Source organism: Myotis lucifugus, unplaced genomic scaffold (assembly GCF_000147115.1).
Source record: "Myotis lucifugus unplaced genomic scaffold, Myoluc2.0 scaffold_1401, whole genome shotgun sequence".
Taxonomy (NCBI): domain Eukaryota; kingdom Metazoa; phylum Chordata; class Mammalia; order Chiroptera; family Vespertilionidae; genus Myotis; species Myotis lucifugus.
This window is the reverse complement of record NW_005872449.1, coordinates 12,768-32,562: the sequence shown is the minus strand read 5'-3', so window position 1 is coordinate 32,562 and position 19,795 is coordinate 12,768. Positions and strand designations below refer to the sequence as shown.

At 43.7% G+C, this 19,795-nt stretch overlaps 2 protein-coding genes across 3 annotated transcripts in view; one reads left to right on the top strand and one right to left on the bottom strand.

Annotated features, from left to right (window-relative positions):
* LOC102418748 (zinc finger protein 667) overlaps positions 1-19,795 on the top strand; it is a 51,130-nt gene that overhangs the window by 21,244 nt on the left and 10,091 nt on the right. The window contains 1 exon segment of the mRNA XM_023748438.1: positions 1,250-2,819. Within this exon segment, the coding sequence (XP_023604206.1) occupies positions 1,250-2,819 (1,570 nt within the window).
* LOC102419074 (zinc finger protein 583) lies at positions 10,683-18,479 on the bottom strand. Of its 2 annotated transcripts, XM_006107744.3 has the most exons (4): positions 18,360-18,479; positions 14,596-14,722; positions 14,219-14,314; positions 10,683-12,335 (listed from the first exon to the last, which is right to left on the bottom strand). In XM_006107744.3, the coding sequence occupies exons 1-4, from the start codon at positions 18,366-18,368 to the stop codon at positions 10,858-10,860; spliced, it is 1,710 nt and encodes a 569-aa protein (XP_006107806.1). In that variant the 5' UTR covers positions 18,369-18,479; the 3' UTR covers positions 10,683-10,857. The 2 variants fall into 2 exon arrangements, with proteins under 2 accessions (XP_006107806.1, XP_006107805.1); XM_006107743.2 differs by lacking the exon at positions 18,360-18,479 and having other exon boundaries at positions 14,596-14,734.

The following is a 19,795-nucleotide window of genomic DNA, read 5'->3' as shown; positions in this document are numbered from 1 at the left end:
AAGGATTGGTTGTTGGGTATAATAGACATATCTGAAGTTAGATAGCCAGCAGTGCACACACCCGTCCAGTTAGCAGGCAGGCATGGGTAAGCAGTGGTCCCACACACGTCGAATATTCCTGCAGGGGGGCACCAGGGGGAGGTGGTGTTTTCAGCCTTGAGAGTGGAGTTGCCTAGATCATCTGCGAGGCAACCTGTTGGATGCTGGCCCTGGGTACTGTCCAGTAGACCTGTCTTTTCCGTATACAGAGCTTTACTCCAGTGTAGCAGTAGCTCCCCTGATAAGAGGAAAGACTTAATAGTGTCATCCTGGGTCCTGGTTAAGCAGGAGCAGGACGGATATGTAGTTGCAAGGGAGAGTGGGAACATACAGGCTATGATTAAGGGAAGTATGTTATTCCCCCTATTCCTGTTCACTGGGGGTCCACAGCAGTGAACCGCTAGAACGGAGAGTAGCATAATAAATATTCCTGCAAGGCAAATGTAGCCAAGGATGGCATGACAAGGAGTGGTCCAGCAATTCATGATGAGGCCTTCGTTTCCTTGCTGTGGTGCATGCAGCTGGGGAGAATTTTCAAGATCTGGGGTCACCTTCCACTCGGACTGATGGCACACGTCTACTGGCAATGAATTCCCTCAACATTTGTTTGTCTGAGAAAGTCTTTATTTCTCTTTCACTCTTGAAGGATATTTTCACAGAGTACAGAACTTGAGGTTAGTGGTTTCTCTCTTCAAAAGAGAGTTCCCAGTGACTCTTGCAAAAATGAGTATTTAGTTAAAAGCCAACCCTGCCTCCAATTTAATCAGGCTAATGAAATTGTAATTTCACAGTATTATTTTTTCTTAACATTAATTCTGGGAAAATATCAAAAGGTGTTCAAGCAGTTTTAAACTTCTAATGTTTTTCACTTTTCACTACTCCTTTAACATTTCAAAGAGCTACTTTAGTCATTTTAAACGACTATTTTGATATTCTTAAGGGACATGTACATTTCAGAAAATGGGAAAAACCAAAGTGAAGGAAAATAATACTGCAATCTATTGTCCCAGAAAGGACACTTTCGATTTAGATGCACAGCTTTCAGATATTTTCAACTTTAAAAAATGGGATTATTCTTGTGGTAAAGTTTGATGAATTTTTCACTTATATTCTAGGAAATTTTCTGTCAATTCAACTTAGCTTCTTACATGACAATTTAAAAAAAAATAAGAAAACAGATGTTTAATTTGTTGATGTCTTTCACACTCAGGGTCTAAATGTGAGACCAACAAGTTACGTCCCGATCATTGCAACAAACCTGGGCAAAGCATCTACCAGAAACCAGTTTCTGCAGCACGAAAAGGTCCCACAGGAAAGAGAGGCTGCACGAAAAATGCACTCCTAAAGAAACCCAAGAAAGTGCATCCAGGGAAGAAGAAGGCTTTAAAATGTAATGACTGTGGGAAAACCTTTAGTCAAAGCTTGTCTCTGAAACTTCATCAGAATTCCCACACTGAAGAGAGACCTTACGAATGTAGTCATTGTAGCAAAGCCTTCAGACAGGTCTCATCCCTCCTCCTCCATCAGAGAATTCACAACGGAAAGAAAAGCCACGAATGTGATGAATGTGGGGAAAGCTTCACGCAAAGGACCTCGCTGCTTCTGCATGAGAAAAGTCATGGTGGAAAGGGAACCTTTGACTGTGGGAAGGCCTTGAGTCCGTGTCCAACCCTCAGGACACATCAGAAAACTCGCCTTGATGAAAATGCCCACCAGTGCAGGAAACATGGGAAATCCTTCATTCGAAGGTCATCCCTTTCACTTCATAGGAAAATCCACAAGGGAAAGAAAATCCATGAATGCGGTAAATGTGGGCGAGGCTTCCGAAAGAAATCAGTCCTTGTTCTACATAAAAGAGTTCATACTGGAGAGAAAACTAATGAGGGTGAGAAGGCCTTGAGGCAGCAGAGCAGCCACCATTTAGAGAATCCTTATAAATGTAGAAAATGCGGGAAATCTTTTAGTAGGATCTCATCCATCATGCTTCATCAGAGAATTCATGCTTCGGAGAAACCCTACAAATGCCCTAAGTGTGAGAAGGTGTTCCAGCGGCTTTCAACCCTTATCCTGCATCTAAAAATTCACAGTGGAGAGAAACTGTACAGGTGCAATAAATGCGAGAAGGTCTGTCACCGGCATTCATCCCTCATTCAACATCAGAAAGTCCACACGAGGAAAAAGAAACTCTTTGAATGTAAGGAATGTGGGAAGATGTTTTCTGAAACTGCCAACCTTAAAATACATCAGAACATTCATTCTGAAGAGAAGCCTTTCAAATGCAACAAGTGTAGTAAAGTTTTCGGCCGCCAGTCATTTCTTATCGAACATCAGAGAATTCATACCGGAGAAAAGCCGTACCAGTGCGAGGAATGTGGGAAAGCCTTCAGTCACCGGATATCTCTCACGCGTCACAAGAGAATCCACACGGAAGACAGGCCGTATGAATGCGATCAGTGTGGCAAGGCCTTCAGTCAGAGCGCGCACCTCGCCCAGCACGAAAGGATCCACACTGGAGAGAAACCGTACACGTGCAAGACCTGCGGGAAGGCCTTCAGTCAGCGCACTTCCCTTATTCTGCACGAGAGAAGTCACACAGGAGAGAAACCCTACGAATGCAATGAGTGTGGGAAGGCCTTCAGCAGTGGCTCGGACCTCATCCGGCATCAGAGAAGTCATTCCTCAGAGAAGCCCTACGAATGCAGTAAATGTGGGAAGGCGTACAGCCGGAGCTCATCCCTGGTTCGACATCAGAATACACATGCAGAAGAAAAGGCCTAAGGGTGTTAACAAAAGCAAAGACTGAGTCTCAAAGGAGCAGATGCAGAGGCAGGGGGGAAGTGCATTGGTCTCTAACATACATTTTGTAGAAATGGGGCCGTTAGATGATGCTTCCCCCTTTGAAAGCCAAAGGGCAAAAGTCCTTGATGACTTTGACCTAAGAATCTGAAGTCAGCTGAGGCAGAGACCTTATCATAGGTCTTCATTAAGCTCAGATGGTTGGATCGGTCCTTTTTCATAAAGACAATTCTTCATTTGAAAAGAATCACTGATATTTTATTCCCAATGTAGTTTTCCTTTATATGTTTTGGTGTTTTAAATATATTTTTTACTTCAGAGAGGAAGGGAGAGGGAGAGAGAGATAGAAACATCAGTGATGAAAGAATCATGGATCAGCTGCCTCCTGCACGCCCCACACTGAGGATCGAGCTCACAACCCAGGCATGTGCCCCTGACCGGGAATTGCACCCTGACCTTCTGGTTCATAGGTGGACCCTCACCAAATGACCCACACCAGCCAGGCTCCAATGTACTTTTAAAGTTATTTTAAAGTGGAATTGTAGCTATTTCATTGGTCACATTCAACAAAGTGGAACTGTCCATTTTTTGGATGGGGCTTTGAGCCTGATTTAACGTCACATGAAGAGTTGGGTTGGTCCCCGTAGAATGAGAACTATCACATGTAAGGAAGGGACTTTCTGGAAAACCAGGGTACCACTCTCAGCTGACAGACATTTTTGGGTGATCATAACGAAGAGTGAATCCTGGAGCGGATAAAGATGACACACTTAACAAGCCTCACGGCTAATGAAGGAAAGGAAAACATGACATACTGAAGAATGAGGAACTTCAGAGCAGAGAGAAATTACTTATTTTATTTGAAAAAAAAACTTGTCTATATTTATATGAATAAACATCAGTATTTTCATGTAAGAACACTGGTGTGCAATAAGTAATTGTTGTAGAATGGATTCTCATGGACTGAATGTGTCTCCCCCCCAAATTCATATGTTGAAGTCCAACCAAACCCCCCATGTACTGGTCTTTGGAAATGGGGCCTTTGAGAAGTAATGAGGGTTAGAGGAGGACAGGAGGGTGGAGCCGTCATGACAGGATTTGTATCTTAACCCTTTGTGGTCCAATTTTATTTTTGGAATTCAAACAGTCTGGTCCAAATTAATTGACGGGATTGAATGTTGAACTTTTTAATGTTCTTATTTTAAAGTTTAAACCAAAAATTCACTGGTTATATTATTAAGTATGTTCAATCAAAGAGTTTATTCTTTAAAACATTTCATAGTGTGGTATCTTTTTTTAAAAAATATATTTTATTGATTTTTTACAGAGAGGAAGGGAGAGGGATAGAGAATGAGAAACATCGATCAGGTGCCTCCTGCACACCCCCCACCGGGGATGTGCCCGCAACCAAGGTACATGCCCTTGACCGGAATCGAACCTGGGACCCTTGAGTCCCCAGGCCGACGCTCTATCCACTGAGCCAAACTGGTCAGGGCAGTGTGGTATCTTTTGAAACATTTCCCCACATGCAACCCGGCACCTTACTGACAATGCATATAATCACAGCGGTTTGCAGTGTCAACCTCAGCTCCACGTTGGACCTGCTCCTAGCGCCTGGTCTGTCGAGTCAGCCTGGACGTTGGACCCAAAAGGGTTAAAAAGTAAGAGCACCAGGGAGATTCGCTTTCTCTCTGCCAGGTCAGGACACAGGAAGAAAGACCAGTGTCTACAGCCAGGAAGCATTCCACCATGTTGGCTCCCTGATCTAGGACTCAGCCTCCTGAACCCTGAGGAATGAGTTTCTTTTGGTTGAAGCCACCCAGTCTGTGGTATTTTGTTATGGCATCTTGAACGGACTAACACATGGGGAAAACCCTGGATTTCTGTACCAGGCTCCTCCTGGGAACTGTTCACCATAATGGCTTTGTCTCCTCCTAGCTTGTGCTGCATACCTAAGGCAGAATCAGAGAGAGTTCTTTCTTGTAAATTGGTCATATACAGTTGGATGCTTCTCTGTGCATTTTCCCTCTGCAAAAGCTGTTGTGTGTTTTTTTTAAAATGTTTTATTGATTTCACAGAGAGGAAGGGTAGAGGGAGAGAGCGAAACATTGACAAGAGAGAAACATTTGCCCTGGCCGCTTTGGCTCAGTGGATAGAGCGTCGGCCTGCGAACTGAAAGGACCCAGGTTCGATTCCGATCAAGGGCACATGCCCGGGTTGGGGCTCGATCCCCAGTGGGGGACTTGCGGGAGGCAGCCAATCCATGATTTTCTCTCATCATGGATGTTTCTATCTCTCCCTCTTCCTCTCTGAAATCAATAAAAATATATTTTTAAAAAAGAGAGAGAGAGCCAGAACCAGTTTGGCTCAGTGGATAGAGCGTCGGCCTGTGGACTCAAGGGTCCCAGGTTCGATTCTGGTCAAGGGCATGTACCTTGGTTGCGGGCACATCCCCAGTGGGGAGTGTGCAGGAGGCAGCTGATCGATGTTTCTCTCTCATCGATGTTTCTGGCTCTCTATCCCTCTCCCTTCCTCTCTGTAAAAAATCAATAAAATATATTGAGAGAGAGAGAGAGAGAGAGAGAGAGAGAGAAACATCTGTCAGCTCCCTCCTGCACACCCCCTACTGGGGATTGAGCCTAAAAGCCAGCCATGTGCCCTGACCTGGAAGTGAAACAGTGAATTCCTGGAGCATGGGACAATGCTCAACCAACTGAGCCAGGCCGGCCAGGCTGCAAAAGCTATTTTTGAAAACACCCACATATTGTTACCTTTGTGGAACGTGTGAGCAGATGGGGTAGGTCACTGTAACTTGGGTCACAACTGACAGAAAACTTCATTTGTGAAGGACGATTTTTTTAAAATTTAAACTTGTCACATCAGTTCTGTAAAATAAGCAAATATCTCCAAGATCACCCTCGCCAGGTGGCTCGGTTGGAGCGTCATCCCATATACCAGCGGTTCTCAACCTGTCGGTGGCAACCCCTTTGGGGGTCGAACGACCCTTTCACCGGGGTCGCCTAAGACCATCGGAAAACACATATATAATTACCTATTGTTTTTGTGATGAATCACTATGCTTTAATTATGTTCAATCTGTAACAATGAAATTGGGGGTCACCACAACATGAGGAAATGTATTAAAGGGCCGCGGCATTAGGAAGGTTGAGAACCACTGCCATATACCAAAAAGGTGCGAGTTCGATTCCCAATCAGAGCACACACATAGCCAGGTTTCGGGTTCAATCCCCAGTCAGGGCAGTTACGGGAGGCAAATGATGGATGTTTCTCACATTGATGTTTTTCTCTGTCCCTTCCTCTCTCACAAATCAACAAACATACCCTTGGGTGAAGATAAAAAAAAATCTCGCAAGATCAATTTTTATTTATTATTCCATTTTTATGCTAACTTGCGTGTTTATTGTTCATTTTCTAAAGTGTTAGGGTCGAAATTGAAGTCGCTGATGTGAGAGTTTTATACCTTAGCAATTAGTGCTATATTTCCTTTTAAGTACAGTGTTAAACCCTTTGATATTCTGTGGTTTTTCATTCAAATACTTTCTGTTTTCCCTTCCTGGTATCTCTTGACTGATGGGTTGCTAAAAATTGGGCTATTTAGGTCCAAATATTTGCGGATTTTCCAGTTATGTTTGTTAGTGATTGCTAATTTAATCTGTTCTGGTCACTAAAACATTTTGTACGACTTGAACCTTTTTAAATTTGAGACGTTTTAAAGCCTACCATATGGTCTGCCTTGGTCAGTGTGCTTTGTGCATTTGAAGAGAATGTATATTCTTCCTTGGGTGGAATAGTTTCAAAGTGCCCATTAAGTCAAGTTCGCATGTAGTGCTGTCTAGGTTTTCAGTATCCTTGCTGATTTTCTGTCTCCTTATTCTGTTGAGAGATGCATGTCAAAGTCTCGTCATTGTGGATTTGTCTATTTCTCCTTAGAACGCTGTCAGTCCTTTCCGCAACTTCAGGTGATTTCCACGCACACACATCCTGTTCAGAATTCTAGCTAAAAACTAGAGTTCTTACTCTGGTAAAGATGCTGCAGATGTGTGTTGTTTTTCCTCTAAGAGCCCTGAGGCACTTTATCCTGTGAACTCCAACCACCTCAGCCTCTTCGTCTCCCAGCTCCATCGCCTCCACTCAGAGACCACACACAGCCTTGGAAATAACGCATGTGGTTCCCTAGGGGAATCATAGTCCCGTATTCCCCTCACTCATTTCCCATTTCCCATGGGCCTGTGACCAGTCTCATCAACACCAAGGTTTTATAGATTTTGTTAGTATTTCAGGTGGGAAGGTAAACTCTTCCCTCCAATTCCATCTTCACCGGAAGTGCAGATCTCATAGAGCATTTAGCGAGGGCAGGGACCACTGTGGGTCTAGGGTTTATATTTTTTTTTTAAAAAGTGTTGCGATTAACATTCTTCTACATACGCTTTTGTAAGGTTTTACCAGTATTTTTGGAGGATAAATGGGTAGATCACAAGATAGACATATTTTAACAGATATTGCCAACTTGCCTTTGCTCTTCAGACTAGGATCTAGAATGAAGGCTTCTTAGAGGAATTTTAAGCACCTTCATCCCACCATGTTGGGTTATATTAGTCTAGTTTTTCAGTGTTCCTTCTGCCTACATTTTCTCCATTGTGCTGTTCTTATCAGAGGGTAGAGTTCGCCAAAGATCCTGGCATGTTCTTTTAGTGTGGCCCTAACTGCTGTTTCTGTATTCTCCTTTTCAAGTGTGATATGAGGTGGTATCACTCCTATTTCAATGATGCTGGCATGTTTATATTTATTTAATTTGGCTTTCCCCGCCCCCTCCTTTTTTTTAGTAGAGGAAATTGGGTAAGATGGACTCTACCAGTATTCCATAGAGCCTCTGCAAGGCTAGAATTTTAATTTTGGAATGAGTAGAGTTCTACCTGGTCTATCTATTTTTCATGACCCTCTCTTTTATGCTTGTTTGGTGCCTTTACCCTCATTGGGAGATACACTGGGTGCTGTTTGTTAACTACAAAAGAAATTCTTGGTTTGGCCCAGGAAAATTCTGGTATTGACAAGCTGTCGTTCACAAAAGGTTCTGTAATTCATTTTTCTTCACTCAGCACATAGAAGCATCTCCTTTCATTTGCTTTTGCAGTGTAAATAATTCACTGGCTTAACTTGTATTTCTTCTGATCCTGCTGAGATTCAGTACTTACCACATGTTCATCAGTCACCTGTTGCCTCTTCATACCCTTTGCCCATGGCGGGAGGAAGTGCCATTTTCTAAGTGATTGTAGGAGCACTTGTGTGTTAAGAATATGAATTTCATGGGTTAATGATTCCAATTGTTTAAAACTTTTGTTTATACTGTCTTTGACTCTATACCTAATAAAGTTCTTACACAATCAAACCTAGAATCTTTGTGTGTGTGGCTTCTGGATTTCATGTCACTTAGGAAGATTGTTCTCACTCTATAAAGTATGTTCCCATGTCCTTTAATCACTGTTTCGCGTCTGGATAAAAAAAAATGAGGGGATAATATAATGAGGGGATCGTTTTGTGCAGAGCAGTCAGTTTGACGAAAACTGTTAAGCCACTGGCATGAAGTATCACCTTTATTATGTAGATCTTTATATGTATATCTGTTTGAATGTATATGTGTATGTTCACAGAGACAATCTTTCAAGCCTTAAGAAATTCTTATTAGGATTTTGTTAGGTACAAGGAATCTGTGGGTGAATATGGGCCTACTAACATCAGTGTAACACTGAGTCTTCCCCTGCAGAAGGACAAACGTCTACTCAAGTCTTTCACACTCTATTAACTTCCATCATTTTCTTTGTACCTGTATTCATGTGAGCTGGTTAATGCATTGACTGTATTCTCAAAGAGAACATAATATGAAATATAAAACAAGTCAGATATATGGGAACAGGGAGTAGTTTGAACTGTGGTGAACTGGAAAACACATTCCCACCTAAAGGTATTCAGATTCCTTTTTAATTTAATGCATACCATCCCTGGCTGAGTAGCTCAGTTGGTTAGAGTATAGTTCCGATACACCAAGGTTATGGGTTCTACCCCTGGTCAGGGCACATACAATAATCAACTAATGAATGCATAAATAAGTGGGACAACAAATCAATGTTTCTCTTTTAAAAAAATCTATAAATGAAGCCCTAACCAGTTTGTCTCAGCAGATAGAGTGTCGGCCTGGGGACTGAAGGGTCCCAGGTTCGATTCCAGTCAAGGGCATGTACCCAGGTTGCGGGCACATCTCCAGTAGGGGGCGTGCAAGAGGCAGCTGAATCGATGTTTCTAACTATCTCTCTCCCTCTCCCTTCCTCTCTGTAAAAAATCAATAATATATATATATATTTTTAAAAATCTATAAATTTAAAAAAAACAACTTGATGCATGCCACATCAAATATGTTTGTAAGCAGCCAGTTTATGAGTATCGATCTATATAGTATTGGTTTCTTTCCACCTCTAGTTTTAGGATTACAGCTTAGAAGCTCAACTTTTTCTATTTTAAATGGCATAGGTGTAAAACAATGCATCCCCCTGGAATTAGGAGCAGGGGTCAAACTTACCCTTTATTTTTCAAGTTTCTTTTAACTATCTTTTTGCCTTTAAATGGAAATGAAGACTGCATCTCAGTAAGTAAATTCTACTTATCGCAAGTTGGTTTTTAAAATCTGACTGCTTAGAATTAATATGTAGTGAAGTTAATTTTTCTTACCAACGAAGTCATATTCCTAGTCATGCTGAAATAGCAGCCACCATCTTACTCTCTATTATCATGTACTTGAACATCAATCCTACTGTATTAGATACCCAGGTCACCCACCCACCTTTAGAACAATGACCACTGTTCCTAATCAATAATCTCTACTACCTGAGATGAGCTGCTGCATTTGCTCTTTCTCAGCTAATCATTGTTAAGATGGTCATGTTTTCTTTGAATACCACAGTATCTTTTTATTTTACAGTTTATTGAGAGACTACTTTATGCTAGGCTATCTGCCGGGCCATTTACATGCATTTAATGTTTGCATTAACATTTTTGTTGTTAATTCTCACCCAAGGATATTTTTCCATTGAGTTTTAGAGAGAGTAAAAGGAAAGAGAAACATCAATGTGAGAGGGACATTGATTGGTTGCCTCCCGCACACGCTCCGACCGAGGCTGGGGATCAAGCCTGCAACTGAGGTATGTGCCCTTGACCAGAATTGAACTCACAACCTTTCACTCTGCAGGCCAATGCTCTAACCATTGAGCAAAGCGGCCTAGGACCCATTAACTTTCGAGGTAGTACCATTATTATTTCTATAATATAAAACCGAAGCCCTAACCGGTTTGGCTCAGTGGGTAGAGCGTCGGCCTGCGGACTGAAAGGTCCCAGGTTCAATTCCAGTCAAGGGCATGTACCTTGGTTGCAGGCACATCCCCAGTGGGAGGTGTGCAGGAGGCAACTGATCGATGTTTTTCTCTCATCGAAGTTTCTGACTCTCTATTCCTCTCCCTTCCTCTCTGTAAAAAAATCAATGAAATATATTAAAAAAAACAAACAAACACTGAAGATTACAAATGACAAAATGTTTCTCCAAAATTGAGGGCTAAAGAAGGGAAGAGCAAGGATTAGAACCAAGATCTATTTAATGCGGGCATGAGTTCTTAATTCTGGATAAGTCTTCAGAGAATGAGATGGATATTGGCATGAGATGGGGCTTTGTAAGGTAGACTGGAACGAGGTATTGAGGGAAGTTATTTTAGGCTATTTTGAGGACACTGTGCTTTAACCTAAGAACTATAGGATGCCAGGAGGGGTTTTAATGAGAGGAGTGATATGATCAAACTATTTTTAATAGGTTTGTCTGCAGTGTGACAACTGACAAAGTAAGTGGTCAACACAGGAATCCAGTTAGGAAGTTATTTCCATAGACCATGTCAAGGAGATGATTGTGCACTGGATGAAGGTGATGGAGTGGAAATGATTAAAGGAGTGAGATTCAAGGCATATTTAGGAGATAAAACCTATAGCTTTTGGCAAATGGCTGGACATGGAGGGTGAGGAAGAGGAGAGACTCAAGAAAGACTCCATAGCGTGAATTCTCTTGTGATGAGCCAAGTGTGCACGCTGCCTGAACGATTTCCTGCAGTCCTTACATTCGTAGGGTCGCTCTCCAGTGTGAATTCTTTGATGCAGGGTAAGAGAGCCACTGTAGCTAAAGGCTTTCCCACACACGTTACATTCGTAAGGTTTCTCTCCAGTATGGATCCGCTGGTGCTGAGCAAGGCCTGCATTCTGGCTAAATGTTTTCCTGCACTCCTTACACATGTAAGGTTTCTCTCCCGTGTGACTCCGCTGGTGTTGTGCCAGCGACGAACTATTGCTGAAGGCCTTCCCACATTCAATGCATTCATAGGGTTTCTCTCCAGTATGGACCCTCTGGTGCTGATCGAGGTATGCGATCTGGCTGAAGGCTTTCCTACACACCTTACACTCATACGGCTTCTCTCCAGTGTGGACTCTCTGGTGCTGAGCCAGGTGTGCGTACTGGCTGAAGGTCTTCCTGCATTCCTTACACTCGTAAGGTCTCTCTCCGGTGTGAATCCTCTGATGCACGATTAGGTAACCACGATGGCTAAAGGCTTTCCCACACACATTACATACGTAAGGTTTCTCCCCTGTGTGAATCCGCTGATGCTGAGCAAGAAACGAACCGTTACTAAAGGCCTTTCCACACTCAATACATTCGAACGGTCTCTCTCCAGTGTGAATCCTCTGGTGTTGCGTCAGGTGTGCAATCTGGCTGAAGGCTCTCTTACACTCGTTACACTGGTAAGGTTTCTCTCCAGTGTGAACTCTCTGGTGCTGAGCGAGGTGTGCGTTCTGGCTGAAGGCTTTCCTACATTCCTTACATTCGTAGGGCTTCTCCCCGGTGTGTATTCGCTTATGTTGAGCCAGGTTTGCACTCTGGCTGAAGGTTTTCCCACATTCAACACAGGCATAGGGTTTCTCCCCGGTATGAATTCTCTGGTGAAGAGTAAGGGATGAGCTCTGGTTGAAAACTTTCTCACACTCATTACATTTCAAAAGTTTCTTTTCTACATAGACTTTCTTAGGCTTCATGTCCACAGATTTTTTGCGGTATTTTCTCTTTTGTGGCTCATGCTTATGTGTTCTTTCTTTGGTGGGAAAACCCTGTTTTATAGCAAATATTGCATCCTGGTGGAAAGTTTGCCAAGATTTAGTACATTCACTACTTTGATCTTCAGTAAGGATTTCCTTATGCGTGATGATCAGTTGACTAGGATGTACCTCCTTACTTTGCAACTTGTTGTTAAACCAGTCCCCACTTTCATAGTCTTCTATCAAACTGGGGCAATCAAGGCTGTAACTAAGATGGCTTCTTCCTGTTGTCACTACTTTGGATGATTCTTCATAAATAACTTGCTTTGATGAAAATTCACTGTTTTTAAATGCATACTCCCAATCTAAAAGATAGTAAGAAAATAGTGTGTGTTTATGCAGAAGAAAAGAACTTTTAAAACAAAAATCAGTGAATAAAATACATAAGAACTTAAGAGAGTTGATTAAAACATAAATTCTTCATATATAGTCAGTAAGGTAACTATTAGAAAAATTAAATATCCCAGGAATGCAAGGTTGGTTTAATATGTGAAAATCAATGAATGATCATTACATCAGCACATTAAAGATGAAAAATCATATGATCATTTTAATAGATGTAGAAAGAGTATTTTACTAAATTTATTTGTAAAATTTATCAGCAAACCAGGAATAGAAATGAACTTCCTAAAATTGAGAAAGGGCATCTAAGCAAACTAACATCAACTAAATGGTGAAAGACTGAATACAGTTCCCCTTAAGATTGAGAACAATGCGAGTATATGTGCTCTTACAAGTGGTACAATTCAACATTGTACAGGAGACCCAAGCTATTATACTAAATCAAGAAAAACAAGGCATAAGGATCAGAAAGGAAGAAAGAAAACTGTTTGGCAGATAATATGATTGTCTCTGCAGAAAATGCTCAACTACTAGATGAATCTAGCTAGGTTGTAAGATAGTTCATATAATAATCACTTTACATTCTTACATACTAGCTGCAAACAACTGGAAGATGGGAGTTTTTAAGAATTCTATTTATAATTATAGCACACCAAAATAAGACTCAGAAAAATATTTTAAAAAATTTTTAAACCACTACACTGGATGACTATAAAATATTGCTAAGAGAAAGAAAACCTTAACAAATGGCTAAAGGAACCATACTCATGAACTGGAAAACTCAATGATGTTAGGATGTCAATTCTTCCCCAAGTTGATGTAGATGTATCGTAATCCCAAGTGAAATCCCAGCAGGCTTTTTGAATAGATTATCTGATATCTGAAAGCTACAGATATCAAGACGGTATGGTACTGGTGAAAGGACAGATGTAGATCAATGGAACAGAAGAGAGTTCAGAACTAGACCCCTGCATTTATGTTCAATTGCTTTTCAACAAGGGTACCAACAAAGCAATACAATGGGAAAAGGAAGGTCTTTACAACAAAGAGTCCTGGAATAACTGAACATCTAAAGGGGGGAAAATGAACCTCAGTATTTATCTCACCCAAGAAATTAGCTCAATGGATCATTACCCAAATGTAAAAATTAAAATAGAACATTCCTAGGGGGAAAAAATAGAAGAATACGTTGGTGACCTGAGGGTAGGAAGAATTTCTTAGAGATGGCACAAAAGTACCAATCAAGACAAATAAATTGGACTTTATGAAAATGGAAAACTTCGAATGTTCAAAAGACAGCAGTAGAAAAACAAGGCCAAACCACAATTGGCATACATATATCACAATACATACAAATGACACAGGACTTGTTCTAAGACCATCTAAAGAAAGAACTCTTACAACTCAATAAGAAGAAAAACAACCCACTGAAAACCTAGGCAAAAAATTGAACACTTCACAAAAGATATATGAATGGCCAATATGTTCATGAAAAGATGCTCAACATTGTTAGTAAAATAATGAAAAAAGAAATGAATCAATCCTTCAACCAAAAAGAAACGAGTGGCAAAAGGAAAAGTAGAGGCATTGCTGTGTCTGGATATTTTCATGTGTTGGAACGACTTGTGCAAAACTCAAAGGCGAGGACAAGGAGACCCTGTGAGAGAATGTATACAAAGAGAGTAAGTTGGGGAGCTCATGCTAAAAGATGCTTCGATGTGTGTCCCAGGCCTGGAGCCTTTAAGGAAACCATTTAGACAATACCCGTGGCAAGCTGGACCCTTCAGAAGGGCGGAGCTCGGTTTTCTTGCAGTGGCCTCTACCTCCCCAGTTCTCTCTCACTCACCAGAGCATGTGCCTTCTGTCCTGGCCTTTGTCGCCATCCAGGGCTCTCTTCCTTGCTCCAGAAGTGAGATCACCTCTGGCTTCGAAACGGAAACTCCTGCGTAGAAGAAATAACGGGGAAATTAGCCAGGCCCTGAAATCAGATCAAGCCCTTGGTCCTCAGGAGGCGGGGGCACTATAGAGAGTGAAGGAAGAGGGAGTGTTTTGAAGAAAGAGGAAGTTGTAGGGATAGTCTAATGAAGCTGCCAATTCTACAAAACTCAGCCTATTTTGGGGAGCACCAGGAAGAGAAATGCAGCGACGTATATCAGAGGCTCCCCAAACATTATGTGAGGGAGCAGCCCTCTGGGGAGATTCTGAATTACGGGGAGACCTTACCCAGCGATTCCAGGTTCCTGTAGTTCTCCAACATCACCTTCCTGTACAAATTCCTCTGAGCAAGATTTAGCCATTCCCACTCCTCTTGAGAGAAATCTATAGCCACATCCCCAAATGTCACCAAATCCTGAAATGACATAAACGTATTTTTGTCCGACTGGTGTTCTTACCCTCACACGGGTGTAGTGTGAAGAGCTAAATCACTTATACTTCTGGAAAGAAATATTACATAGAGTGAAATTTTCTCATAGCATCTTAGGTTCTGAGCAACATGTATCAAGTAACTGCCGGATGACTTCTCTGTGCTTAGTGTTGATGCTGTCACGCTGAGTGTACGATTTCATTGTCTCTACTGACGGAGAAAAGACTTGTCACACGCAAAAATGGGCAATAACAACGCTCAACAGTCAAATGTAAAATAGTATGTTTTTCGTACTAAATGCTAGGGCGTTTCTCAATATGGGAAATCAAGACAGACTGTGGAAGTGAAGAAAGGCTTCAAGGGAAAGACAGGAAAATGAGTTAAGCCTTCCAAGATGTACATGGTCTAAACCAGCATTTCCCCAAACTCTACAGTGGAATGTTCCAGATATATCAATAGGACGTTCCAGACACATCTACATGTACATTCTATATATACACATACATATCCTATCCTATGAATGCTTATAATTTTGATTTTCTAAAATTAAATAAGATATGTAAGAAGATAATAAACAAGTTTTATAGTCATTTTGCAAAAATATAACTTAAACCAACGCACGCCATCACAGAGAACAAGCATAGGCAACAAAAGATTCCCTAACAGCATTTGATAACCCCACTGAGTCTCAAAGACAATGGGTAACCTATCTGCTACCTCAGAGACAAAATAAGAGTAATTTTAAGCTCTGCTAGTGAACTTAAATAGTGAACGTTTCCAATGCGATCATGAAGTGCATGAAAAACACCCACAGCTCTTGCCGGAGGGGCGCACACAGCTTTCCAAGAGCGAGAGAGTTTTGAATGTTACAGGACAGCTGGCTCGGCTACTGCGTGTTGAATTAAGGATCTTTTTTTTTTTAATATATATATTTTATTGATTTTTTTACAGAGAGGAAAGGAGAGGGATAGGGAGTTAGAAACATCGATGGGAGAGAAACATCGATCAGCTGCCTCTTGCACACTCCCCACTGGGGACGTGCCCGCAACCAAGGTACATGCCCTTGACCGGAATCGAACCTGGGACCCTTCAGTCTGCAGGCTGACGCTCTATCCACTAAGCCAAACCAGTTAGAGCAAGGATCTTCTTTATAACATGGGACAAGGCCTGGTATGTTTCCTAAAAATTCAAAACGTACATCCTTCCTAAGAGACGCACCTGCTCCAGCCTTACCAGGGCTGGCTGCTGGTCTCGGACATGCCCCTTAGGTGTGGCATGTCACAGCCATGCCCGCTCTTAGCTGGGCTGACGGACAGATGGCACTCGATGGGGCGCATCTGGACTGAGCTCGCTGGTCAGGTGCTGAAGGACCACCACACAGGTCAGTACCGAGCCCTGCTGGCGCCCGTGCCAGATCTCCCCTCAGCCCAGCAATGGACGGGGAGGCCCAAAGTGGCAGCGGCCTCTGGGACCCCAGAGGAGTAAGTTCTGAGATGTCTCCGGTCTTGGTGGTTGTCAAATTTGGTCTTTATTACGCCAGGGGTCTGAGAGGAGTTGCCTCTCAAAGTCTGAGCAAAGCAACATGGAGGAAGCTTTCCCTTTATACCAGTGGTTCTCAACCTTCCCAATGCCACGACCCTTTAATACAGTTCCTCATGTTGTGATGACCCCCAATTTCACTGTTACAAATTGAACATAATTAAAGCATAGTGATTAATCACAAAAACAATATGTATTATATATGTGTTTTCCGATGGTCTTAGGCGACCCCTGTGAAAGGGTCGTTCGACCCCCAAAGGGGTCACAACCCACAGGTTGAGAACCGCTGATGTAGGGGGAGCGAATTGCAGAAGAGCAGGGAGCCAATGCAAAGATTCAGAGACAGAGATGAGCCCAGGACATCTGAGGCACAGTAAGTGGCCAGTGTGGCTGGAGCGGAGACGCAGACGTGCAGAATGAGGTCTGGGAGCGCCCGGGGCTGGGTCACGGAGGCCCCTGCAGGCCGTGGTAAGGACACTGGGATCTCATTCCCAGTGGAGCGGGGGCCAGTGACGGTCTGGGAACAGGAACGAGATGAGTGCTCGGTCGTCACGGTGGGCACACGGCTCCACAGTGTCCTCCTCCCTCCACCCTCTTCAGCTCCTCACGCCCCATCATCCGTGTTCCTGACCCTCAGCGCACACGACCGCTCCCTACAGCCGCACAGTCGCTAACCAGTGACGGGGACACGGGCTTTCCTCCCTGGCGCTCTCTTTCCTCGTCTGTGCAGTGAGAGATTCGGACAGGCTCACCCTCAACTTTCTTCCTGGCTTTGCCGTTTCATGAGCCCGGATCTGTGCTGTCCAACACACCAGCTGCTCACCGCGTGTCGCTATTTACATGTAAGTCAGTTCACATTGACAGTCCAGGTCCTCAGTCCTGCCAGGACATACAAGTGCCCTGCAGCCACGGTCACCCCAGGAAGAGCCACTGGACAGTGCTGACTCGTGCTTCTGGCCCAGCTTCCTCTTTCCAACCATTCTCTATGTTTTCCCTTAGCAGTTTGCATGGTTTTATGGTTTAGATTTAACCTATACATTGTAAGGAAGAATTTTAGTTATTTATTTTTAAATATATTTTTATTGATTTCAGGGAGGAAGGGAGAGGGAGAGAGAGATGGAAACATCAATGATGAGAGAGAATCATGGGTCGGCTGCCTCCTGCACGCCTCCTACTGGGGATCAAGCCCGCAACCCGGGCATGTGCCCTTGACCGGAATCGAACCTGGGACCCTTCAGTCCGCAGGCTGACACTATCCACTGAGCCAAACTGGCTAGAACAGGAAGAAATTTTTTTTCTCTCTAAATGAATAACCCATCTTTTCTCCAGTAATTTCACATCATTACATTATACACTGAGTGGCCAGATTATGATAACCACCCCATCAGTACTTCACTAACACTTCCAAAAATACTGAATATTGAAAACTTCCTAAGCAAATACTCTCAAGGTTTTATTATTATTATTGTTACTAGAAGCCCGTTGCACAAAGATTCGCGCAATAGGCCTGCTTTCCCCTGGCTGCCGGCACCGGTTTTCCTCCGGCACCCGGGACCCAGGCCTTTGGTCCGGCCGCAGCGGAGAAGCCAAGCCTCTTCAGTCTTCACTCCAGCCAGCCTTCAGTCTTTGCTCCTCGCCCGAGTATGCAAAGTAACCGCCATCTTTGTTGGGTTAATTTGCATACTCATCCTGATTGGCTGGTGGGCGTAGTGGAGTGACATCAATTTGCATGTCTCTCTTTTATTAGTGTAGCTTTGCACAACCACTTCATTGTACTGGTGGGGTGGTCATAACAATCTGGCCACTCGGTGTATAGTAAACAAACTATAATCACGGACACGTGGCCTCCTGAGGGCCACAGGCAGCACTGAACTATTTCTTGGATAAAGGTGAAAATGCTGAGAAAAAGGGGACGCTCACTGGGCTTCGGGGGACCCCCTGACACTGGATTGGAGGATACGAGGGCCAGGTCCCTCATGGAGGGGACGCTGGTAGGCTGGTGAGTCTCAGGAGAAAACCAGACTGTTCCCACACAGCCTGACAAGCAGCACACGCCTGGGAGGGGAGGAGAGATGCTCCTTACCTGGGACATGGCTTTCGGAGCCTGAGGACGGATGGCGGCGCTTCCGGCCCCTCCCTCAGGCTCCTCTCCGGCAGAGGCGCAGCGTCTGGGGAAAGGCGAGCTGCGGAGGGAGAAAGGGACCCTGTGTCACCGGCCTGGACAGTCCCTCCCCCGCCCCCCACCGCAGACGCAGATGAGGGGTACCCTGAATCAGTCGCTCCCACGCGTACAACTCTTTTCCCCTGCGCTTTATTTATTTTTTAAAAATATATTTCTATGCCCTGACCAGTTTGGCTCAGTGGATAGAGCTTCGGCCTGCGGACTGAAGGGTCCCGGGTTCGATTCCGGTCAAGGGCATGTGCCTTGGTTGCGGGCACATCTCCGGTGGGGGGTGTGCAGGGGACAGCTGATCGATGTTTCTCTCTCATTGATGTTTCTAACTCTCTATCCCTTTCCCTTCCTCTCTGTAAAAAATCAGTAGCCAAAACCGGTTTGGCTCAGTGGATAGAGCGTCGGCCTGCGGACTCAAGGGTCCCGGGTTCGATTCCGGTCTAGGGCATGTACCTGGGTTGCGGGCACATCCCCGGTGGGAGATGTGCAGGAGGCAGCTGATTGATGTTTCTCTCTCATCGATGTTTCTGACTCTCTATCTCTCTCCCTTCCTCTCTGTAAAAAATCAATAAAATATATTTTTAAAAAATCAGTAAAATATATTTTTAAAAATACATATCTATATCTATCTATATAGATATAGATATAGATATATTTCTATTGATTTCAGAGAGGGAGATAGAAACATCAACGATGAGAGAGAATCACTGATTGGCTGCTTCCCTGCACACTCCCTGCTGGGGATCTCTCCTTCCTCTCTGAAATCAATAAAAATTTTTAAAAAATCGCCGTAACTGGTTTGGCTCAGTGGATAGAGCGTCGGCCTGCGAACTGAAGGGTCCCAGGTTCGATTCCGGTCAAGGGCATGTACCTGGGTTGCGGGCACATCCCCAGTGGGAGATGTGCAGGAGGCAGCTGATCGATGTTTCTCTCCCATCGATGTTTCTGACTCTCTATCTCTCTCCCTTCCTCTCTGTAAAAAATCAAAATATATATATATTTTTTAAAAGTTTCTAAAAATTAACCAGTGAAGGCATCAGAAAGTGGGACAAGTCTCTCTCTCTTCCTCTCTTCCTCCAAAATCAAATTAAAAAAAAAAAAAAAAGTTGTTTCCCACTAACCCGCCGCCTTGGAAGGTAAAGCGGCTCACTCAGCGGTCAGACACCTGTGAGCACCGCCCCTCCCTGGGGCTGGGGACCCGCCGCAACCTGCTCCCCACCAGCCACAGGCAGGACCGTGGGACCAACTCACGGAGCACGGAGCGCGGAGCCTGCCCGCCCGTGTGACCATCAACACTGGTCACTCCGCCGGTCACTCCAACAGCGCACAGTAGGTCTCCCTCCCGC

Excerpts from the sequence above, each read along its gene's own strand:
- LOC102419074 (XM_006107743.2), bottom strand. The coding sequence starts at position 14,734 with ATGTCATTTCAGGATTTGGTGACATTTGGGGATGTGGCTATAGATTTC. Across the intron at positions 14,315-14,595 it reads CAGGAACCTGGAATCGCTGG|GAGTTTCCGTTTCGAAGCCA; the intron begins GTAAGGTCTCCC and ends TCTTCTACGCAG. Across the intron at positions 12,336-14,218 it reads GACAGAAGGCACATGCTCTG|ATTGGGAGTATGCATTTAAA; the intron begins GTGAGTGAGAGA and ends ACTATCTTTTAG.